Below are 22,443 nucleotides of genomic sequence, written 5' to 3'. Positions count from 1 at the left end.
GACCTGAACCCGACCCATTACTCGAAATTGCCACCCTTAATCGGGGATCGAGTTTTACTTTCTTTTTATTAATGTTCTACACTTGTGTTATTGTGATTTAGGATTTAATTTTCCCGTTTTTATAATTAATGTTTTCACTAATTTAATTGATTTTGAATTTTGAGTTGATTTCTAGGTTGTTGTTGTAGTTGTTTTTTAGGTTGTAATGTTTTGCCTCGCAGGAATTATTTTTCTGTCTTGCAACCGGTTGCAACTTAGTATGCAAACAAATATATTTTTTAATTTTTTTTTTCAAAGTTGCCTTTCTAGTTGCATATGGTTGCTGCCTTGCTGGCTGTTGCAGATATGGTTGCATATGCAGCCACCGTATTTTTGGAAATATTTTCAGGGGTATAGTATTTTTGTAATTTGTTTTAAAAAGTGATAGTATTTTCGCAAAAATTCTTTTAAACTTGGTTATGTATAAAAAAAAACCCTAATTAATTCGATACACTATCATCGAATTGTTGGTAAACTTATCTTAAATCTAAAATTTTATATTGACCGAATTTTTCTATTTATATTACAAATGCATGTGTTAACTTACTCTGTGGTGGAGATGGAAAATTCAAATGCGGTGTGTTAACAGCTGCATTAAAAATACGGGTGTCATGAGCTGTGCCTTCCCAGCCTGCTAAAACAAATGTAAAGCGCATATGAAAGCTACATACAGCCATCACATTTTGTGTTGGCAAATTTTTCCGTCCAATAAAACGCACTTGATCATTTACAGGTACACATGCATGCACATGAGTACCATAATAAAAAGATAAGTCATTGCTATTTACTATAATACGTTATTATGATAAATTATTTTTTACGTGTGTGTACTACAAGTTTTCTTCAATTCGAAGAGTTACATATGCAAAGCTTTGTTTAAAATTTAACTTCATTATTTTGTTTTATGTATGAGCTTTTTTAGAAAATATGTTATTAATATATGTATAATTTTTAATAATATATATATTTCATAATTTGTAATTATATATTTGCAAAATTATATAATTTTTGTAAAATATTTTCAACAGAAACGCATCATTTACATTTTATATTCAAATATAAATATAAATAAAATTATATAATTTACATTTTACCAAAATATACTACTTAAAATTATTTTTTATAAACTGATATAATTTTCTTCTTCGTTTAATGTATATTACTCACCATATTTAATTTTTACCACTATATTATAATTTATTTTTTTAAACAACAAATTTATTAAAACCAAAAATATAACCTTAAAATTCATTTAAACAACCAAATTTATTTTAATAATTGATTTTGAGTTTTCCTTTTAAATTTATTACAAAAAATTCCACCTACCAATTAATCCAAGTTATAATTAAAAAAAAATATTTTATACATATTGTATTGTTTTGTTGTTTTGTTTAAAGTGTAACAACTACGGTATAGTTATACAAAAAAATTGCATGTGCGAGGGTTCGATGGCAAGACCAGTAACAGCTGGACGCAACAGCCGCTTTTGTGAAAAGCAGGGGTATACCAACTTTCTGTAAAAGCAGCTTTTGGACAAAAAGCAGGGTTGAAAAAAGCAGGGTTAAACTTTACCAAACAGATTTGTACCAGCTCTTTGACAAAAAGCTGTTGTCAATCGCAACCCCAACAGACACTTAATAATGAATGTGTAAACTCATCCAACTAAGAAAAATATATAAAAGAAACCAGTAATCAATTTAAAGAAAAGACGTTATTATCAATATAGATTTGACTTCAACATTTACAAATTCAAAAATAAAAAAAATTAAATATGTCTATAAGAATTATATTTTTTACTATGTGCTTTATTATATCCTATGTAAGTTTAAACCTCTTAATTATCAAAAATACAGTCATGTTTGTTCATTAAAAAAAGGGGTCTATATTTTAAAATTTAAAGATGATATACATATATGCCCCCAATATTATTGATATGTAAACTCTACTATTTTTATGTTTTTTGTTAGAAAAATTAGTGGTTCATATTTTGCAAAATCATTAAAAGTATGTATTTGTACATTACAAAAATGGTGCGAAAAGACTTGAACATTGTGCACTATATATATTTACTAAAATGATAATTACAATATCATATGTCGTGATACACATTTAGATATCTTGCATGTTCTATTTTAGACATTTTATGTAATTATTTTGATTATATATCTTAGAGATATGGATCAAAATCATAATATAAATTATTTTAGTGTTTAAAAATAATTTTGAAGGGTTCAATTAAATAAGCAAATAAGATCATGCTCAGTTATCATATTCGATATAGTCAACATAATGTATCCATACATCATAAATATATATGTTTTATATTTGGATCACAAATTTTCATCTTCATATTTGAATTACATATGATTGAGGTGCAATGAGTTTGAACATGTAGGAGGATTTTGTGGTCCGTTATAGGTTACATTAACATTAGAGCATGATGAAGTAGTTTCACCACCATCATTTAAACTTATGCTTATTGTATCCAGTTCAATTCCTTCACATGGCTTTTCGGGACTACATTGGAGTTTTACTGCAATTGGAGAAATTGATGTTCCTTGTACTCCAATAAACTTAACATCACTCACTTGTACGTGCGAATTACCCTGCAACATATATAGTAAATAATTTGTTAATAAAATAATATAATACTACTCACATGTTCATAGTCTTGTAACTATGTGTGTAGGACTTACAATGCACTCTTGATGCCCGCCACAGTAGTTCTGATCAATAATTATTGGATTCTTGGATTGATCCACGGTGATATCTTGAAATGTGACATCAGAAACCGTTGCCATACAATCAGAAGTGTATGTTTTGATCCGTACGCCATTTTGTGTATTACTCATTGTGCAACCATTAACATATACCCCAGTTACACTACTGTCATCTGTATTTTTTCCGATACTTCCAATGCTGATGCCGTGTCCAGGGCCACAAGTAACTCCAGTAATATTTATGTTTTGACTTCCTCCACCGATAGATATGCAATCATCTCCAGTCCCAATTTCTGAATTTAAGATGTTGATGTTACTTGCTCCGCTCGTATGAATGCCGTCAGTGTTTGGACTATCACCAGGTGCCGATATGGTAACATGTTCGATTATTGTATCTCCGCCATTAATGATTTTAATATGAAATCCTTTGCTGTTGAGCGATGTAATGTCTTTAATGTGCCCATTGTTAACAAATGATAGTGTGAGGGACTGCGAAATTATACATACATAAATACATATATATATATATATGTATATATATATATATTAAAATATCATATATTAGTAACACATTATTACCTAACAGTATATATATATATACATATACACACACATATATATACACATAATATAATAATGAGAGAATATTACAGTGGTAAGAGGAGGGCATCCCGGACAATGTCCAACCCACGCCAAATCACCTTCGCCGTTCAATGTCCCACTACCTTGAATGATCAATCCATCAACATTGTGAAATTTAATCCAATCGTTAGCATCAATTTTACCCGTTGGAGCCTGCAGAGTCCCGTCAAGTTGAAATGTTACTTGACCTTGACATGGTCCTGAAAATTGTATGGGATCAATCACATATGTCCCATCTGGTACAGAAACTGTCCCCCTGATTGGCACGCATCATTCCATGAATCCAACAACGACTGTAAAAAAAAAGTATCACATTAGTCCTTTTAAAAATATAAAAAAAATTTGTCTAAAAAGTAAAGCATGATTAAAAAAATATACAAAATTAACTATGACTTATTATAATTAAAAAACATTTAAACCAAAAACATTATATTTAATATGTAAACATGATCCGTCCAATAACTTCAAGACAAAATTTCAAAATCACCAAAATAATGTATGATTGTACACTAATTGCCTTGTTGATTTTTAAAAAAAGTACATCACAAAAATTAAGTGAAGGGATAAAATAAGTTATAAATTATTAGACCAATCATGGTATAATAAAAAAGAGAAGAAAAATATATATTTAAATAATAGAAACATACTTGAGTATCAATATCATTTTTATCATAGTTTTTGACATGGAAGGTGCGCGAGCCACAAACTTCATTACAAAAAATTATCATAAAAAATATCATTAAATTTTTAATAGAATATATATATGAATTCATAATTCTGATTTCTATATATGATTTATTTTGTATAAGTGTTTTGATAGAGGATTGAGACAAAGCTTTAGAAAACAATTACTATTTGTTATGTCCATTGGTACTCATGAGTTTATATTTATAGTCTGGACATTTAAGACAATGATAATAAATCGGATTTTTTTGTAGATAACATCATTAAAATCTTTTATAAGATGTAAAACATATCATGCAAGATTTTTATGGATTCTATTATTTAAGTATTCATTAGTATCTACTTGAAACTGGTTAAATAATACATTAAAAAAAGTCAATTAAAAATTTGATAGAAAGTATAATTTTATATGGTGATATATGATATCTAAAGGATTTTGGTATGTGTGATATTGAATAAAATATTATCTATATCAATATTTTATTCAAATCAAAGATTAAAATCTTAAAGTATGAGTAAAAATATTATTGTGCTTACTAATATCATCATTATAAAATTAAAAGATGTATATAAGTACAAAAAGTGAATTCAGTTTTATACCAAAACGTGAATATCCTACATGTGGTGTTAGTAATAATTTCATAGATCTTATAGGTCAATGATTATTTGTCAATATGCTAATCTCATATATATATTATGAATGAAGATATTAAAGCATTAAGATATTTAAAAACTAGATATGCAAGATTAAGCTCATCTTTGGTGCTCATGGATTTATATTTATCACCTAGAGGTTTCATGCAATGTTGAATTAATTGGATTTTTGGTAGATTACATCAATTTAATATTTTATAAAATAATGGATATCATAAAATATAATGTAACATACTATATAATAGAGATAACATTTACTGATCAACACAATAGGATAACATGAAACATCAATAACTAAGTTAAACACAAAAATCTACAGAATGACGAAAATAATATATATAAAGAATCAAGAAAGCTACAGGTTTCTAATATATATATAAAATAAAAACCGTAATTAGAAATGATTTTCAAAAAATCTAAAATGAATTAGAAATAAATAGAAAATAATATAAACCGAGCGGGGCACACATGCACGGTTAAAAAAAAAACAACCTTACATGCATTAACATATGCATGATCACACACATCACATTACATAAAAGTGAACAACCCGCCCCGCCCATTATTGAACCGCGTGTCTAACCGTCGTGTCCTCATGCCGGTTACGATTTTGTTTCTTTGGCACGAGCCCGGCAATGACACGGCCCGTCTGCTTAGCATTATCAGTTTTGTGTACGGACGGAACGAGCACGTCACGACTCAAACCGCCCATTTGGTCGGCTCTACTAAAACACATACTACAATTTTTCCAATAAGGCGAGGAATCACACATTTCACTATAAATCTCACTAAAATCATTGTTTTTTATATTATACATCAAAACATGCAAATATTAAAAATATTACAACGATTTTCTGGTTTATGCAACGACACTTTTTAACAACACAAATTTTTTTCAAATAATATTTCCAAATATATCCTTAAAACTTAAATTTTCATATTTTTCACCTTAATATAAAAAATATTTAAATATATTTAAAATTAATTATAACTAAAAAATATAATTATTTTTTACTTTAAACACATCAAATCTTATATCAACACAATACATATAACTAATCTTATTTTTATAGGGTTGCACTCAAATGAGAACCATTGTTATTGTGAGATATAAGATCCTATCCTAACCACTCATTTTATACCTTATATCAATCTTTCACCACACATTAATTTTTAATATTTAAATATTTTATCACCATCTTCTTTCGAATTTAACCAACTGCCAACTCTAATCACCGTCGAACTCCATTTACGGTCATCATCACTTCCGGCGACCACCAAAAAATCACTATTGGCAAACATAAAAAAGCACCACCAGAAAATAAAAAAATCACCACTAAAAACGAAAATCACCACATCCAACCACTATTTGTTCCCACCAGAAAATTACTTTCCAAGCTAAACTACGAGTAATGAAGATCAAAATCATCACAATTCGTCGAATCTAAGTAGAGCACCTCCCTTCCTTAACATATTGTTGTAGCACTACTGTGATCAAGTCAGCGACAGTCGACTCCGGCGACATGATCACCATCACTGCACCTAAAATCCGTTGCACAATCACGTTGAATAACAGCTTCGTCAACTTCATCAGCTTCACCTCCGGTAAAGATACTCCAGCAACTCTTTTTCCTGCAGTAGCGGGCGGGGGCGGCTGGTGCATGGTGGTTGGGGTGGGTAGAGAGGTGGATGAAAGAGATGAAATAGAAAATAAAAATTTAAAATGTGTGGTTGTGATTTAATTTATGGATAAAAATGTGTGGCTGAGATTAGATCTCATATCTCATATTAATATAGGATCTCATTTGAGCAAGACGCAGTGAGAACCACTATTATAGTGAGATATGAGATCCAATCATAACCACTCATTTTATACCTTATATCAATCTCTCACTACACATTAATTTTTAATATTTAAATATTTTCTCACCATCTTCTTTCTAATTCCACCACCTGCCACCTCCAACCACCGCCAAGCTCCATTTCCGGCCACCACCACTTTCGGCGACCACCAAAAAATCACCACCGTCAAAACAAAAATCACCACCGGAAAAATAATAAAAAACACTACTAGAAAACGAAAATCACCACATCCAACCACAATTTCTGCCCACCAAAAAATTACTCACTTTCCAAACTAAACTACATGTAATGAAGATCAAAATCATCACAATTCGTCGACTGCAAGATCGGACGCTTCCCTTCGTTAACATACTATCATAGCACCGTCATGATCAAGTCACCAACTGTTGACTTTGGCGACATGATTACCATCACCGCACCTAAACTCCGTTGCATAGTCACGTTCAACAACAACTTCGTCGGTTTTACCTCCGGCGAAGATGCTCCGACAAACTTTTCTTCCGGTAGCAGAAGACGAGGATGACTGTTGGTTAGTGGTGGGTGGGTAGAGAGGTGGATGTAAAAAATGAAATATAAAATAAAAATTTAAAATATATGGTTGTGATTTAATTTACGATAAAAATGTGTGGTTGATATCTCATATCTTATGTTAAGATGAGAATTTATTTGAGTAAGACCCTGTAAATATATTTATCACTATGACATCCATAATTTTTGTTGCTTATTTGCTTTTACATGTTATAATATTTTTTTTTTGATAGCACAAAACACATTAGTTTCGCCTAATTAGTTTTTGCAAGAAAATTATAGAATACAAAATGCGCAACCTCCACTCCGATAAAAGGAAAAAAAAGGCGCAACATCAACTCAACGCGCTGAAACCAAAATTACTGGACTTCAATTCGTGCCATCGAATGTCCAAAGTATTGGGCTGATAAGCATATCTAAAAACCGAGGTTACAAGGCCCAAACTGAAACCCAGTCCATTACTATTTAGGGTTTTACCCCTCTCTTGTTACTGATCTTTCGAGTTTTCACAGTATTCACTTGTGTTCTTGCTGCAGGTTTTTCATCTTCTGCCATTGTACGTGTATATATAAAAATAACTATTTATGATGATAATAATTTTTTAATTTCTGCAGATAAATCGCAAGCAATGGCGGATGTGGCTGTTTCTAACGCACCGGTTGATCCCACACAAGTTCACTCCGATGTTCTGTTGTTTAATCGCTGGACTTACGATGATATTCGGGTATCTAATATACGTGTTTATATTTACAATTTTATTATTTAGAGGTTTTGATTCATTTTTTTGTTTAACTGTTAATTGGTAATTATGTGTATTTATATATGCCTAATCAATGATTTCCTTTTGAGAGGCATGCAAAAACTATGAGTTATCATGTAAAATCTGTGTTTTATTTTAATTTTGAATGCTAGGGTGATGACGATGTTTCTCTGATTTTGCTACAAGAGGTATTAAATTATTATTGTTTTCGTAGAATTTCGAAAGTATGCACCATGTTTATGTGAGCAGTTTTTGGGCAAAGATGCATATTGAGGTGTTACTGTTGTATTGTTGGATGTGTCTACTAGCTCAAGATACTTTTCTAGTTCTCGAGTGACTGCTTCTCGCTTTCATTATATAGATTTTTATTATCGTATGTGAATATATAGAGGAGTTCGAGTTCACCTTTGGGAAAATAAACGTATATCAAAGAACCTTATGTGGCTTTTGTCGTATAGAGGAATTTTGTCATATTGTAAGAAGTTCCTGGAGGTTTTATGCGCTTGAATGTTTTGAAATAAGTTGGAGTTCTGTGATTTATTGTTGTTCCGTTGGAGGGCAGTGTTTTGGGTTCTCTGCATTCACTGGTGATATACTAAAGCAGAGAAGTATATTAGATTATTGTTTTTGTTCTCATTGGCATCGTACTATTATGTTAAAGTCGATGCTTGCTGGGTGAGTGATAGTTCTGGTGACTTTGTTTCACCCCTCTTTTCCGGTGATCATTTGCTGTTTATAATTCTTTTGCCTCCTTCATACACTTATTTTTATATTAAAAACTATTAAGATAATTTATATGGTTTTATATAGGTCTCTGTTTCAATGTTTAATTCTGAATGATTTTGAAAACAAAATACATATCGAGGCAATACTGTTTTATTGTTGAATTTATCTACTACCTCAAGATACTTCTCTAGTTGAACTTTTTGGCTTCTCATTTCTATTTTTACAAAAATTTACATTATAGAATTTGAATATAAGAAAAGGAGTCATCCTTGGGAAAACCAACAGTAATTAACTGTGTTTTGTGATAGGTAATATTTGTTATGCTTGTCAGCTTGTGTGTTATATAATTACTTTGTACATGTGCACTTATACACAAGTAGTACTCATTATTATTGTCAAAAGTTCCTCAAGGTTTTATTTGCTTGAATGTTTAGACATGAATTAGCGTTCTGTGACTTCTGTCATTAGTTGTTTAGTTTAATTGCTTGTTGAGGGGCAATGTTGTTAGCTCTTTTCATTCCCTTATATTTTAAAGCAGAGAATTATATTAAATGATTACTGCTGTTATGGTCATTTTGGTATTATGTTCAAGTTCATGCATACATGCTGCTGGGTTGATAGTTCCGGTGTCTTTTCTTTGCCTATTGTTTTTAGGAATCATTTCCATTTTTATAAATAGCATTTGCTATATAATTGCTTCTATTATTAACTATTATGGTAATGTGTATATGTATATGGTCGTATATAGGTATCCGATATTTCTGTAGAGGATTACATTACTGCCTCTGCTGCTAAAAACCCAATCTACATGCCTCACACATCTGGAAGATATCAGGCAAAGAGGTTCAGGAAGGCACTGTGCCCACTTGTGGAGAGATTGACCAATTCTCTTATGATGCATGGGCGGAACAATGGAAAGAAACTAATGGCTGTCCGCATTGTGAAGCATGCTATGGAAATCATCCACCTGTTGACTGAACAAAACCCTATTCAAGTTATTGTTGATGCTGTTATCAACAGGTAGTCGAATTGGAAAAATTTACACTTGCACAGTTTTGTTATGTCTAGTTATTGGAAAGATCTTCTCAATGAAAACACACAAGCATCAAGCATGAAATCTATTCCCCTGGCTTTATCTTTGCTACTGAAATTATAAGCATCTATACTCTTACATACCTAATTATACAATTTTTCCTCAATAGTGGTCCAAGAGAAGATGCCACTAGAATTGGTTCTGCAGGTGTTGTTAGGCGTCAGGCAGTTGATATTTCTCCACTCAGGCGCGTCAACCAGGCAATATATCTTCTCACAACCGGTGCACGTGAGAGTGCTTTCAGGAACGTCAAGACGATTGCAGAGTGCTTGGCTGATGAACTCATCAATGCTGCTAAGGGTTCTTCCAACAGGTACGGAAAACTAGGCCTTCTTAAATTCATTTCTTTTGTGAACTTGTACTAAAAATAAAACAGTCTATCTGTTAACAATTTACCTATACTTCATTGTAATTCTTACCAGTTTTGCTTTAATGATGCAGCTATGCTATAAAGAAGAAAGATGAAATTGAGAGGGTTGCCAAGGCCAATCGCTGAAAACTTGATGTATTGTATGGAGTGACTTCTCTTATAATGATAACTTATTTTCTTATCACCATCAGAAAGTTTGACATTGGCAAGAACTTATGTTTAACTCATCTCATAAGAGCATGAACAAAGTGTTTTTGATACCAGAGAATAAGTTTATTTCAGAATGCTTAGATGTTTCTCTGTAACTTTGGAAATTTGTTTCTGAAACTTTTGCTAGTTATTGCATTCACATATGAAACATTTTTCAATCATAAGGTAACGACGATTTTTCCTCTTTTTACAAATTCGGTACTCAAAATGATTTTTCATCCTTCCCAACTGCTGAATCATGCATATCTAAAAAGCTGATATTAATTTAGTTCCGTTTTTTCATTAATTAAAAAAGCAATCACAAAACCCAAAAGCTAATTGAAAATTTTACAAATCATGTCAATTCTATAAGTACACATAGCTTAAGTAGACCGCAAGGAAGGTGTGAAAGAAATGATTCAGTTCACAAAAGGCCAGTCTTAGCGCGAAAATATTAAACAGCCAAAAGTGAAGTAATCGATTTGAATTTTTGTGCTTTATTTGCTTGTAGGGACATTAGAAAAGGAATATGACGACCAAATTAGATTTGTAAAATATTAATTTGTTGGCGCCAACTGTCCACTAGTACAAGAGTACTTCCTTTCATGATTAGTTGTCTGAGAATAATCAATCCCGGGGCCTTGCCAATGTAGATGCCACTTCGTCGCCAATTTGTTTATGTGCGCATTAACATTAAATAATATCGGTTTGGCTAGTGTGTGCCCATGGGCACATGCTAAGTGCGGAAATTTTTGGATTTGGGAGATTTTGATTGGTGTGGTTGGTGTATTTGCAGGGGGTCCACCATTATCATAAGATAAGAGCCAATCAAAATGATCTAAGCACAAAATTTTCCGTGCTTAGCATGTGCCCATGGGCACACCATAGAAAAACCGAATTAATATTATTACCGCTAACTAATGACAATTAATTTTCTGCCATATATTAACTCAATATAGCTGTCTCATTTAGACAACTTTATATTACACGCATGAATGTAAGAGTTTTTTGCTAGCGTGGCAGATTCAACAACTAACAGTTTCTCAGTAGTAATATTACTCCTATTTAATACCCTGAAGCTCATCAACATATTTTATTTATTTTTATATTACATCTTGAAACCTATTTTTAAGTCAATCAGATGGAAACAAGTGTGTATATTCAAATCATCTTCAAATCGCTCGGTTGTCTCTCCAAGAAGGAAGGATTCAACAGCGATATTATTCAGCGTCTGTCCAATTTCGATTGTGTTTGTAGATGCCGTATGGCTTTTAATTAATGAATTGATTCCTTTTTATCAAAAAAGTCGATTCATAAATTGAATATATAAATATAGGCAAAAGAATAGTACTATTTCTGAAGCGTAATGATATCTTTTAAATAATTTATTTGAATAGATAAAAAGTAGAATAAGTCTATCACATGAGATTTCTGCTAATTTTTTAATACCCCTCCATCTTATACTATGTATCCTGTTTTAACTATTAAGAGGTCAATTTGACCAAATTTTGATCATTAATTAAAGAAAATTATGAATTATTTTAAACATCTGAAAAATGGATATTGAAGAGGATTAGATATACTTTCTAATGAAATTATTTTTTAATCTTTTTAAATTAGATAGTTTGTATAATTTGTGGTCAAAATTTAGTCAATTTGACTTTTCAATAGTCAAAACAAAGACACATATACCTGGAGTATAATTTAAAAAGAAATATATAGAAAATCAGGTAAATTACATCAACGGGAAAAAATAAAATGATACAGTACAGTAGATGAAAAGAAAGTATACTGTAAATACCTGACAGTTAAAAAAGGAACAGTTGTGACAGACAGTGTCTGAAAAATAACCATCACAAACCCCTATCTCTAAAACCCTATGATATAAATGTAAGTGTATCACACAAACACAGAACAGAGCAAGCGCCCCCGCATCAAAAACAGAGCGCCAAAACAATCATCTCTATCCACACTTCTCTCATGGCCTCCACCGAGTCAACTCACCTCCAACTCGCTGCTCTCCTCGGTCCTGATTTCACGCACTTCGATGCGCTCCTTTCTCACCTCATGTCCGCCGACAACGATCGCCGCTCCCAGGCCGAGTCGCTCTTCAATCTCGCCAAACAAACTCACCCTGACTCGCTCTCTCTCAGACTCGCTCACGTTCTATCGGCCTCGTCGAGTGTTGAGTTTCGCGCGTTATCGGCTGTGCTTCTGCGTAAGATTCTCACACAAACTGATGATGATGACTCGTTTTTGTTTTATAATTTGACGAGTGAGACTCAGAATAATATTAAGGCGTCTTTGATTGTGTGTTTAAGTCGTGAATGTGAGAAATCGGTTATTAAGAAGGTTTCGGATACGGTTTCGGAGCTTGCTTCCGTGATTTTAGCGGATGATAAGTGGCCGGAGCTGTTGCCGTTTGTGTTTCAGTGTGTGAGTTCCGAGAATTCGAGTCTTCGAGAGGTTGGATTTTGGATTTTTGGACAATTGGCTCAGTTTGTTGGTGAAACCCTAGGGAATTATTTCGAGATGTTGCATTCGGTTTTCTTAAGGAGTTTAGGGAGTGGTGTGGATTTGAGTGTGAGGAATGCGGCGTTAGGTGCTTCGGTTAGTTTGATTCAGTGTTTAGAGAAGGAGAGTGAGAGGGATAGGTTTCGGGATTTGGTGCCGTTGATGATGGGTACGTTGAATGATGGTTTGGGTTTAGGGGAAGAGGCGAATGCGCAGGAGGCATTGGAGATGTTGATTGAGCTAGCGGGGATGGAACCAAGGTTTTTTAGGAGGCAGATTGTTGATGTGGTTGGTTCAATGTTGAAGATTGCGGGGGCAGGGAGTTTGGAGGAAGGAACCAGACATTTGGCCGTGGAGTTTGTGATTACGTTGGCTGAGGCGAGGGAGAGAGCGCCTGGGATGATGAGGAAGTTGCCGCAGTTTATTAGGGGATTGTTTGAGATATTGATGCAGATGTTATTAGATATAGAGGATGATTCTGCATGGCATTCTGCTGTGACTGAGCATGAAGATGCTGGTGAGACCACAAATTATAGTGTTGGACAAGAGTGTTTGGATAGGCTAGCCATGGCGTTGGGTGGGAATACTATTGTTCCTGTCGCTTCCGAGGTGTTTCCAGTCTATTTGGCAGCTCCAGAGTGGCAGAAACATCATGCAGCACTCATTGCGCTTGCTCAAATTGCTGAGGGTTGCTCCAAGGTATATTGGACTTTATTGTTTTGTTGTATTTTATATTTGTTGTTCACATGGTAACTGAATTTGGATATAGTTTCTAATCAATGTTTCATTTTATGGCAATAATATAACATTTTATGCTCTTTGTTAACATTTCTTTGTAAATATTTTACCATTACATAGTTACTTGTGTTGAGTTTGTTGATGACTTGCTAATCATAAATGTTTCTTGATGTTTGGCTATTTCATTACTTCGGATGCTTTCCTTGCAAAATACAGATAATGACTAAGAATCTGGAACCAGTTGTTTCTATGGTATTGAACTCATTCCATGATCCCCATCCCCGTGTTCGATGGGCAGCTGTTAATGCAATTGGCCAACTTTCAACGGACTTGGGTCCTGACTTGCAAACCAAATATCACCATTTAGTTCTGCCAGCATTAGGTGCAGCAATGGATGATTTTCAAAATCCTCGAGTTCAGGTCAGTGGGTTTTTCTTTCTGACAATTTGATCCACATAAACTCTTGTACTGTTCCATTGATCGTGATTGACTAACATAATTTGTTAGTTCCATTTTGACGGTTATTCTTGTTACATTCTACAAGAGTACAAGACTGATATCCTTATACTGTCGTGGTAGCATTAATTTGTTTATGGACCTTCATCTGTTTTGCAGGCCCATTCTGCTTCTGCAGTGCTAAATTTTAGTGAAAGCTGTACGCCTGAGATCCTGGCACCTTACTTGGATGGGATTGTGGGCAAATTGCTCGTACTCTTACAGGTACATTGTAGTCCAGAATCCAACATTCATCAAATAGAAGTAGACACATAAGAATGCCTTTCTCTTCCTATATTATATGATTTTTGTGAACTTGTCTAGCTTGATTGTCGATTGAGCTGACTATTTAACATGTTTTTTTCCCCTTTGTTTAGCATGGCAAGCAAATGGTGCAAGAGGGAGCTTTGACAGCTTTAGCATCAATTGCTGATATTTCACAGGTCTTTAGCTTCGGTTCTGTGAATATCTTACTTATTATGGAATGCTTAATATTAGCTTTGGGACTCATGCACAAGATTATTTGCAGGAGCATTTCCAGAAGTACTATGATGCTGTTATGCCTTACTTAAAAGCTATTTTGATGAACGCAACTGATAAGGCTAATCGCATGCTTCGTGCTAGATCCATGGAGTGCATTAGTTTAATTGGAATGGCTGTTGGAAAAGACAAGTTTAGGGATGATGCGAAGCAGGTAGTAGCTTAGACAATAGTTGTTTACAATATTTTGTCTGTTTCTTCCAGGACTTACAGTTTCCTAATTTTCCAGGTAATGGAGGTCCTAATGTCACTTCAAGGATCTCAGATGGAGACAGATGATCCAACAACTAGCTATATGTTGCAAGTATGTTACCGTTAATGGGAATTTCTGAGTCTTCTTTTCACCAAACAAAGAGAATTTGTCCCAACTAGTTCTGTATTAAGAATGAATATGATAGTAGAAGAGTTTCTTTTATTTGTGAGTAAATCTCTTATTGTGCTACAGGCTTGGGCCAGATTATGCAAGTGCCTTGGGCAGGATTTCCTCCCTTACATGAATGTTGTGATGCCTCCTCTGCTTCACTCTGCCCAGCTAAAACCTGATGTTACTATTACATCTGCTGATTCAGACGCTGAGATAGAAGAATCTGATGATGAAAGGTTTGTTTCTTTGAGGTTATTGTTACAATATATTTCAATCAAAAGTTACTTCAATATTTTCTTTTTGCAGCATCGAGACTATAACACTTGGAGATAAAAGAATAGGGATCAAGACAAGTGTCTTAGAGGAGAAAGCGACAGCTTGTAACATGATCTGTTGCTATGTTGATGAGTTAAAGGAAGGATTTTTCCCATGGATTGACCAGGTAATCACTTCTGAACTGGCAGAATATTATAATAATGATTCTGCGTAAAGATTCAATTAAATTTGAGATGAATCAAAATTAAGAATTAATGATTTATGCAGGTTGCCCCAACATTAGTCCCACTTCTAAAGTTTTACTTCCATGAAGACGTTAGAAAGGCTGCTGTTTCAGGTGTTTAATTGAGCTTAAAATTTTGGAGGCTTCTCTACAACTTTAATAGATATATTTGATAAAATTATTGATGCCATTTTTCCTGATTTGTAGCTATGCCGGACCTTTTGCGATCAGCTAAATTGGCTGTAGAAAAAGGACAATCTCAAGGTCGAGATGAGTCCTACGTCAAGCAGTTATTAGATTACATCATACCAGCTCTAGTGGAGGCTTTACACAAGGTCACAATCTTATGTCATGAATAAATTATTAGACAGATTATAACTTGGTATTGACCTTGATGCTGCGACAATTGGCTTTCAGGAACCAGAGACAGAAATTTGTGCTAGCATTTTGGATTCTCTGAATGAGTGTGCAAAGGTGTGTAGCGAAAGTTTAAGCGGCTGATGAGTATTTATGATCATGTGTAATATCTAAGCATGTTACATTTTTCTCTGAAAACTACAGCAGTCTATCCATATGGGTACATGATTAGTAAGAATGTGATGGCATATGATGCATGTCCACTAGGGTTAAAGCTAAATCTAGTAGTATTAGAGTCTGCACTATTTGATTGAATGCACCGACTGCAGGTGTGCATATATATTTTTTTACGTAGCGTGTGTTTTATGTCATATTATAAATTGTTTTTAGGAGCTAGTCGGCTTTCTTCAATGTTGTGTATATTTTATTATTATAGTGGAGTTATAGCTAATTAGCATTGTTTACAAGATCTGTTCGTGTGCTTCTATTACATCCGGTTTGGTCCTCGGTCCCTATAATTTTGCAAATTTATTTTCCTTCAGTCTGGTCCATGACCTGACAAGCCCCCGGACCAGACACCATATCTCTATAAGGCTTCTCCGTCTTATTGTTTAAAATTTATTCAGTCTCCATTGACACCTTCCTTGAAAATATCTACATATATAGAACAGTTTTCTTCTCTCTACTAAAAATACAAGACCGACTTCTCTTTCTTTTCTATTTTGATATATATAAACAGAAATCTCCATAATATTATGCTTTATAATTTAATTTGAATGCAACGTACGACAACGGAAATCATTTGCTAGTAATAGAGATAAAGGTAAACTAGCATATCATTTATTGTCCTTAATTTCTTATATATAACCAGTAGAGTTAAATGGTTTCTCCAAGTATGTAATACAAAGTGTTATTTTGTTTGAATTATTTCAAAATTGGTTCCATGTCATTATGGGTTGTCTCAGGACCGAATTTTAGCTCTCCGATCTACAGTCCACATCTTCTGATAATTTGAGATCTTTGGTCCAATCTTGTTTTAGACCTTTGTGCTGTGATATGCATCTTAAAGTACATTTAAAATTTGTTAGAGTACTTTTCAATGTTTTGATGCACATCCTACTTTAATCATGGTGTGTCAACATTTTTAAAGTTGCAGCAAGACAGATACTTATTGCAAACTTGACAAATAGTTAAATGTCTTTATCCCTGATTCTACTTTTGAAAGTTGGTTGATATATGTATTTGTTGATTTATAGTTGAAGGTATTTTTCACGCATTCCAACTTGGTACTGAAGTTTATAATCATAGATGCTTAAGATTTTTTTATGTTGTTTTGCCCTAGATTTGTGGTCTGCTTCTAGATGAAAACCAAGTAAAGCTTATAGTGGAAGAGATAAAAACGGTAATTGCTGCTAGCTCTGCTAGAAAAGGAGCAAGAGCTGAGAGATCTAAAGCAGAGGACTTTGATGAAGAAGAAAGGGAACTGCTGAAGGAAGAAAATGAGCAAGAAGAAGACCTCTTTAATGAAGTAGTTTATATGTCTTGAACTTTTGTGGTGTAAATGTACATGTTAAGCTTCATTCTTGATTCATACTTTATACTTATGATTCAGGTTGGTGATCTTCTTGGCACTTTAATCAAATTGTTCAAAGTTTCCTTCTTGCCTTTCTTTGAGGACTTGTCACCACATCTGAATCCTATGTTGGTAAGTCTGTTACCTCTTAATAGTTTCACTATTATATGATTTGAGTGCTTTTTGTTGCATCTTCTGCATCTAGTTTAAAGGCTGCAGACACTTTTGAGCCATTTGACAAACCCAGTTAATAACATGTATTACACTAGTAAATGATATTCAATTTGAATTTTTTATTTTTTAATGGATTCTGTATGTTGTGTTACTGTCTTGTTGAAGTTGTGATAGTGATACTGTTTCAGATATTTGCATTTCAGTTGGGCAAGTTTTATTTGTTTCAAACATAAAAAACTTCTTTGTCGGACTCTGTTCAAAGTCCTTTTCTTATACGAATATAATTTCCTTCTTTTGGTTGATATTTTTTATTCAACAGAGTAACTCATTTCTCCATCTGTAGCATTTTTGTGTAATTCAATCGAAGATCATTTGTTAGTAGTGTTATAATTTCCAAAAGACAATTATTAGAGATCTATATACCATTGGAAAAACTAGGAATTCTCTAAAATGTGAGATATCTCAGAATAATTACATTATTTTTCCAATAATGAGGATAAAGATGTATCTATATATGTTCCAGGTTTTTTCGTAGATCATACTGCACGTAATGTGGTGAAGAAAACCGACCTAATGTAGTATGAATAATTTACACAAGTGGCAGGAATTAATATTATAACTTTAGCCAACCCCCAGTTTAGCAGAGCTTCACAACATGTATCACAACAATATTTCGAGTGCAAAGTTACTGGATGTGTAATATCGTTTCTCAACATATATACCTTCTACATGCAGGGTAAGGATAAAACTTCCGAGGAAAGAAGGGTTGCTATCTGTATATTTGACGATATTGCTGAGGAATGTCGAGAAGCAGCTTTCAAGTGAGTATTCATCCATAAAGTTATTTAATTCGTTATGCTATTAACCTTATACTTCTTGATATTTAAAGATTGCACTTGGTGGTGGTCCAGATATTATAATCATTATCTTCCCTTTCTGTTGGAAGCATGCAATGACAAAAGCCCAGATGTTCGACAGGTTCGTTTATTGTAAATATTGCAGCTACTGTCAGGTCACTGTATCTATATTTAACATATTTATATACTCTTCAGGCTGCTGTGTATGGGGTAGGAGTATGTGCAGAGTTTGGTGGATCTGCGTTCAGCAATTATGTTGGCGGTAGGGACCTTCACATTTGCCTAGTCAATTGTTCAAAGATCTAGTGTATATTCTCTAAAAGTTTGGTTTACTTTCTGCAGAGGCTCTTTCTAGATTGGATGTTGTAATAGGACACCCCAATAAGTTGGATTCAGACAATATCATGGCATATGACAATGCTGTTTCAGCACTTGGAAAAATTTGTAGATTTCAGCGTGATAAGTTAAATGCAGCCCAGGTATTGCACACATCTTATCTTACATTAAGTATACACTACAAGTGCTAAATTGAAAATGCAGATGACCTTTAAGCAAACTTGTTATCTTTATGAAGAAGTGGAAAGTATGATTCCCATTAGTGTAGTCTTCTTGTTTGGTTAAAGTTGAATTTTTGGCATGTTAAGGTTTTTTTTTTTTTTTTTTTTGACATATATGGCTTATAGCCTTACAAGCATCTATTCTGATAAATTCTCGGGATGAGCCAGGGTCGAACCCGAGACCTGGATAACAGAGGATAAACTCTCAACCACTTGAGCTATCCAACCGTGCTCACGCATGTTAAGGTTTATAATAGCTAAAATTAACAGGAATGAAGTCTTTTGTTAACTAGTTTTATTACCTTCTAGAGGTTTGGAACTAATTATATCCATTCTCATAATATTTCAAGGGAGGTACCATTATCTTTTGCAACTGAAATTTATTTGCTATAGTTAAGTGATGAAACTGTCTTGGTTTTTATTCATGCTTAATCTACAGTTTTCAGATCTTTTTCTCAATTTTTCTTGTTTTATTTTTCCTATTTATGTCAGTTTTCTTTAATTAATGAACACTGAACTCAAGCATGAAGAGTTTTTGACACTTAATATTTGTCATTTTTTTTGGTTTTGGCAGATTGTTCCTTCCTGGTTAAGCTGCTTGCCTTTAAGAGGTGACTTGATTGAGGCCAAACTTGTACATGATCAGCTCTGCTCAATGGTAGAAAGGTAGAAGATTGAGAATTGCGAATAATGTTAGTTTGCTGGTGTATATATTTTTTAAGCATTTCTGCTTATCAAATTTTTTTACAGGTCTGATATGGAACTTTTAGGGCCTAATAATCAATATGTTCCAAAAATAGTGATGGTCTTTGCAGAGGTACACATAATTTACTTAGCTGTGTTCTATATGTGACTAATTAATATTACTTCATCCCAGGTTTTGATACCATACTAATTGATTAAATATGATGTTGTTTACTTTATCATATGCATAATTTGGTAGCTCTCGTCAGCATATTACATATTTCCTTCTTTTGTGTACATGGAAATGCTTAATTATAAGCACTTCATGCGTTGGCCTCTTTGGAAACTGTAATCCTTCTTTAGACTATATGGGCTTCACCGCAATTATATGAAAGACTTCTGCTGCTTATATTGATGGAATTTCTTCCATCGGCAGAATATTTGTAATTTTTGCCACACATTTGGCTCAAAAGACACTCATGTCCTTGACATGCAGAGGGGGCACACTCCTGTACTTTACCATTTTATAAATTTCAGACACTTCTTGATTCATACAAGTATTTTAGCTAATTTATATTGAGAAAAATATTTATTGTTATTAAGCCACAAATTATACATAATATTTTATCTTGCACTAAAGGAAAAAAAGTAACTTACATTATAAATTTGGGAAATTAATATTAAATATAGGGTTTGGTTATATGTGGGACCTTAAGTTGGTACTAAATGTAGGGTTTTGAGCTCTGTTAATGCTCAGCAGTATGTACTCTGTTCAAAATATGTAGAGAACATGGCAATACATGTATGAAAATTCCAGTCCTACATATAGTACTAATGTTAAGGAGTCCTACACTGGACTTTTATAACTTATGTAAAATATGTTATAGGGCTTTGGCAAAGGTAGGGGAATAAAAGAGGCTTTTAAGACAATGGTAGGAGGGCATGTATATGCAGTCAGTCTTCATCCACCATTCTTAGTGCAAGTCCAACAGCTTAGCTAAAGGAGCTATTAAGTTTAAATTTAGGAATTTATCTCAAAATAGTGATGAAACAATGTCGTGGAGGTTCCTTGAAAGGCTAGACCATACATCTCATTCCTTATTTTTGTGGAACCTATATCTATTTTTCATTTTTATCAAAAAATTAATCACCTGGCTTCTTTTCTACACATCATTTTCCACCACTCCCAACTACTCCCTACTTGTTTTTTTTTTTAATTAATATAACAGTAAGGAGCAAGTATAAGTAATGTTGGTGGAGTTGATCTAGAAAACAGTGTCCTGAATCACTAGGAGTCCTATTTTTTTATAATATTAAAAAGGAACTCATTAGGACATTGTATTGGACTTGCTCTAGATTATGTATATCAGCTGCTGTCTCTTAAGAAATTCTCGTCACTTGCTTAAGAAATTCTCTTCACTTGCCAGTTAAAACATCTGATGCAAACTTGTTCAGTCATGGAGGCGGATCCATGCATGGGAAAATTAAAACATCAAAATAATACATAATATCATTCTTCCTATTGATCAAGGTTGTGTGGAATATATTTTATTGGACTTGTGAAATTGAAATAGGGTATGTTGTGTCGGTGTAGGGCCATAACAGGGTTTATTGTATTATATAATACATTTATGTTTCAGTCAAACTGGCATAGCAACTCTGCCTTTATACCTCCTCAGTGCCCGCTCTCTCTTATTTATATGCATTATGTTTCTTTCTTAAATTACTACCTCTAGTTCATATATACTTTGTTTGTCATTTTCTCCTGTCAAATACTATATTGCAGGTCCTCTGTTCTGGAGGAGATTTGGCATCAGAGCAAACGTACAGTCGAATGATCACTTTACTGAAGCAGCTCAATCAGACATTACCTCCCGATGCCCTTGCATCAACCTGGTCATCTCTGCAACCTCAGCAGCAGCTTACTCTGCAATCTATACTATCCTCTTAGTTTCTTGGCGCCAGAGTGACTGTCTTGGCTCCTCTTTGTGGGAAGTTTTGTCTTCAGTTGTGTATGATGTGTGTACCTTTCATTACAAGTTCTTCTGCATGCTTATACATAGTGTGCCGACATTTTTTTACAACAGAGGCTCTCAAAAAGAAAGAAAATTAGATATAGTGTGCATATTACAATCATTCTTTTCATTGGCATTTTGTTTATTGGGAAGAGAAGGAAAAGCTGAAGTTGGTTTGTCAATATTGGTTTGTAAAATTTTTATTTTGCATTAATGAGTGTACTTTAAGGTTTGAGATTTTCAGAAGCAAATTTTGCAGCAGGTATTGTCTGCAATTTTCCGCTCTTGAATGCTACAAGTACTTTTCTTCATTTTTTAAGGAACATATGGAGTATTGTACACTTTATGTAGTGTTCTTGGGTTCACCCGTCCCTGTTTGAGTACTTAACTTTGTTGCTCATTTCTTAGCTTATAATTGTTTTCGATTATGAGCGGATCCTTCGGTATTTTCTCTTGGCTGAACTCATTTTTATACTAAAAAAGCTGAGAAGAACATTCATGGGGTCTGAAACTAGCTGCAAGTTTACGGAATAACTTGGTAAAAAAAGAAGAAAAGAAATAGATCACTATTTTTAATCTTGTATCATGTTACTCAGTAGATCTATTTGTGCTCGAGGAATTTGAATTTGAAAATTTAAGTGGCAGTTAGTAGATCAATTTTTGATAGCTCGGCCTCGGCTTCGCTTTTTTGTTCAAGGTTCTGAGCAAATCCCATCTTTGATACTCCGTACTCTGATCTCTTTTAACAAATTTTTTTTACACTGTTTAAAGTTTTGTAAGAGATATTTGTATTTTGTTCTGTTTTTTT

At 33.5% G+C, this 22,443-nt stretch overlaps 3 protein-coding genes across 4 annotated transcripts; 2 read left to right on the top strand and 1 right to left on the bottom strand.

Annotated features, from left to right (window-relative positions):
• Positions 1–2,396: 2,396 nt before the first annotated feature.
• Positions 2,397–6,402, bottom strand: LOC108212198 (exopolygalacturonase). The gene is made up of 4 exons (XM_017383924.1): positions 6,197–6,402; positions 3,411–3,657; positions 2,736–3,248; positions 2,397–2,645 (listed from the first exon to the last, which is right to left on the bottom strand). The coding sequence occupies exons 1-4, from the start codon at positions 6,400–6,402 to the stop codon at positions 2,397–2,399; spliced, it is 1,215 nt and encodes a 404-aa protein (XP_017239413.1).
• Positions 6,403–7,581: 1,179 nt separating this feature from the next.
• On the top strand, positions 7,582–10,381 carry LOC108213680 (small ribosomal subunit protein uS7). Of its 2 annotated transcripts, XM_017385474.2 has the most exons (5): positions 7,582–7,666; positions 7,745–7,854; positions 9,365–9,636; positions 9,819–10,022; positions 10,151–10,381. In XM_017385474.2, the coding sequence occupies exons 2-5, from the start codon at positions 7,759–7,761 to the stop codon at positions 10,203–10,205; spliced, it is 627 nt and encodes a 208-aa protein (XP_017240963.1). In that variant the 5' UTR covers positions 7,582–7,666; positions 7,745–7,758; the 3' UTR covers positions 10,206–10,381. The 2 variants fall into 2 exon arrangements, with proteins under 2 accessions (XP_017240963.1, XP_063946762.1); XM_064090692.1 differs by lacking the exons at positions 7,582–7,666; positions 7,745–7,854 and adding an exon at positions 9,088–9,242 and having other exon boundaries at positions 10,151–10,339.
• A 1,778-nt stretch (positions 10,382–12,159) lies between these two features.
• LOC108214234 (uncharacterized) lies at positions 12,160–22,000 on the top strand. Its single transcript, XM_017386112.2, has 20 exons — positions 12,160–13,481; positions 13,737–13,940; positions 14,136–14,240; positions 14,393–14,458; positions 14,545–14,709; positions 14,785–14,859; positions 15,001–15,155; positions 15,226–15,361; positions 15,463–15,532; positions 15,626–15,753; positions 15,836–15,892; positions 17,118–17,303; positions 17,388–17,480; positions 18,258–18,343; positions 18,434–18,500; positions 18,575–18,641; positions 18,722–18,858; positions 19,511–19,602; positions 19,687–19,753; positions 21,407–22,000. Exons 1-20 carry the CDS (start codon positions 12,249–12,251, stop codon positions 21,569–21,571), a joined length of 3,354 nt encoding a protein of 1,117 aa, XP_017241601.1. The 5' UTR covers positions 12,160–12,248; the 3' UTR covers positions 21,572–22,000.
• The last annotated feature ends 443 nt before the right edge of the window (positions 22,001–22,443 follow it).

The sequence above is a fragment of the Daucus carota genome, chromosome 3 (assembly GCF_001625215.2).
Source record: "Daucus carota subsp. sativus chromosome 3, DH1 v3.0, whole genome shotgun sequence".
Taxonomy (NCBI): Eukaryota; Viridiplantae; Streptophyta; class Magnoliopsida; order Apiales; family Apiaceae; genus Daucus; species Daucus carota.
Note: the sequence above shows the minus strand (reverse complement) of the source record. Positions and strands in the feature narration are given on the sequence as shown.

Coding starts and splice junctions, on each gene's coding strand:
- LOC108213680 (XM_017385474.2), top strand. CDS start 7,759: ATGGCGGATGTGGCTGTTTCTAACGCACCGGTTGATCCCACACAAGTT. Junction 9,637..9,818: donor GTTGATGCTGTTATCAACAG/GTAGTCGAATTG, acceptor TTTCCTCAATAG/TGGTCCAAGAGAAGATGCCA. Junction 10,023..10,150: donor GCTAAGGGTTCTTCCAACAG/GTACGGAAAACT, acceptor TTAATGATGCAG/CTATGCTATAAAGAAGAAAG.
- LOC108214234 (XM_017386112.2), top strand. CDS start 12,249: ATGGCCTCCACCGAGTCAACTCACCTCCAACTCGCTGCTCTCCTCGGT. Junction 13,482..13,736: donor TTGCTGAGGGTTGCTCCAAG/GTATATTGGACT, acceptor TGCAAAATACAG/ATAATGACTAAGAATCTGGA. Junction 18,501..18,574: donor AAAGCCCAGATGTTCGACAG/GTTCGTTTATTG, acceptor TATACTCTTCAG/GCTGCTGTGTATGGGGTAGG.
- LOC108212198 (XM_017383924.1), bottom strand. CDS start 6,402: ATGCACCAGCCGCCCCCGCCCGCTACTGCAGGAAAAAGAGTTGCTGGA. Junction 3,658..6,196: donor CAATATGTTAAGGAAGGGAG/GTGCTCTACTTA, acceptor CGTGCCAATCAG/GGGGACAGTTTCTGTACCAG. Junction 2,646..2,735: donor GCGGGCATCAAGAGTGCATT/GTAAGTCCTACA, acceptor TATATGTTGCAG/GGTAATTCGCACGTACAAGT.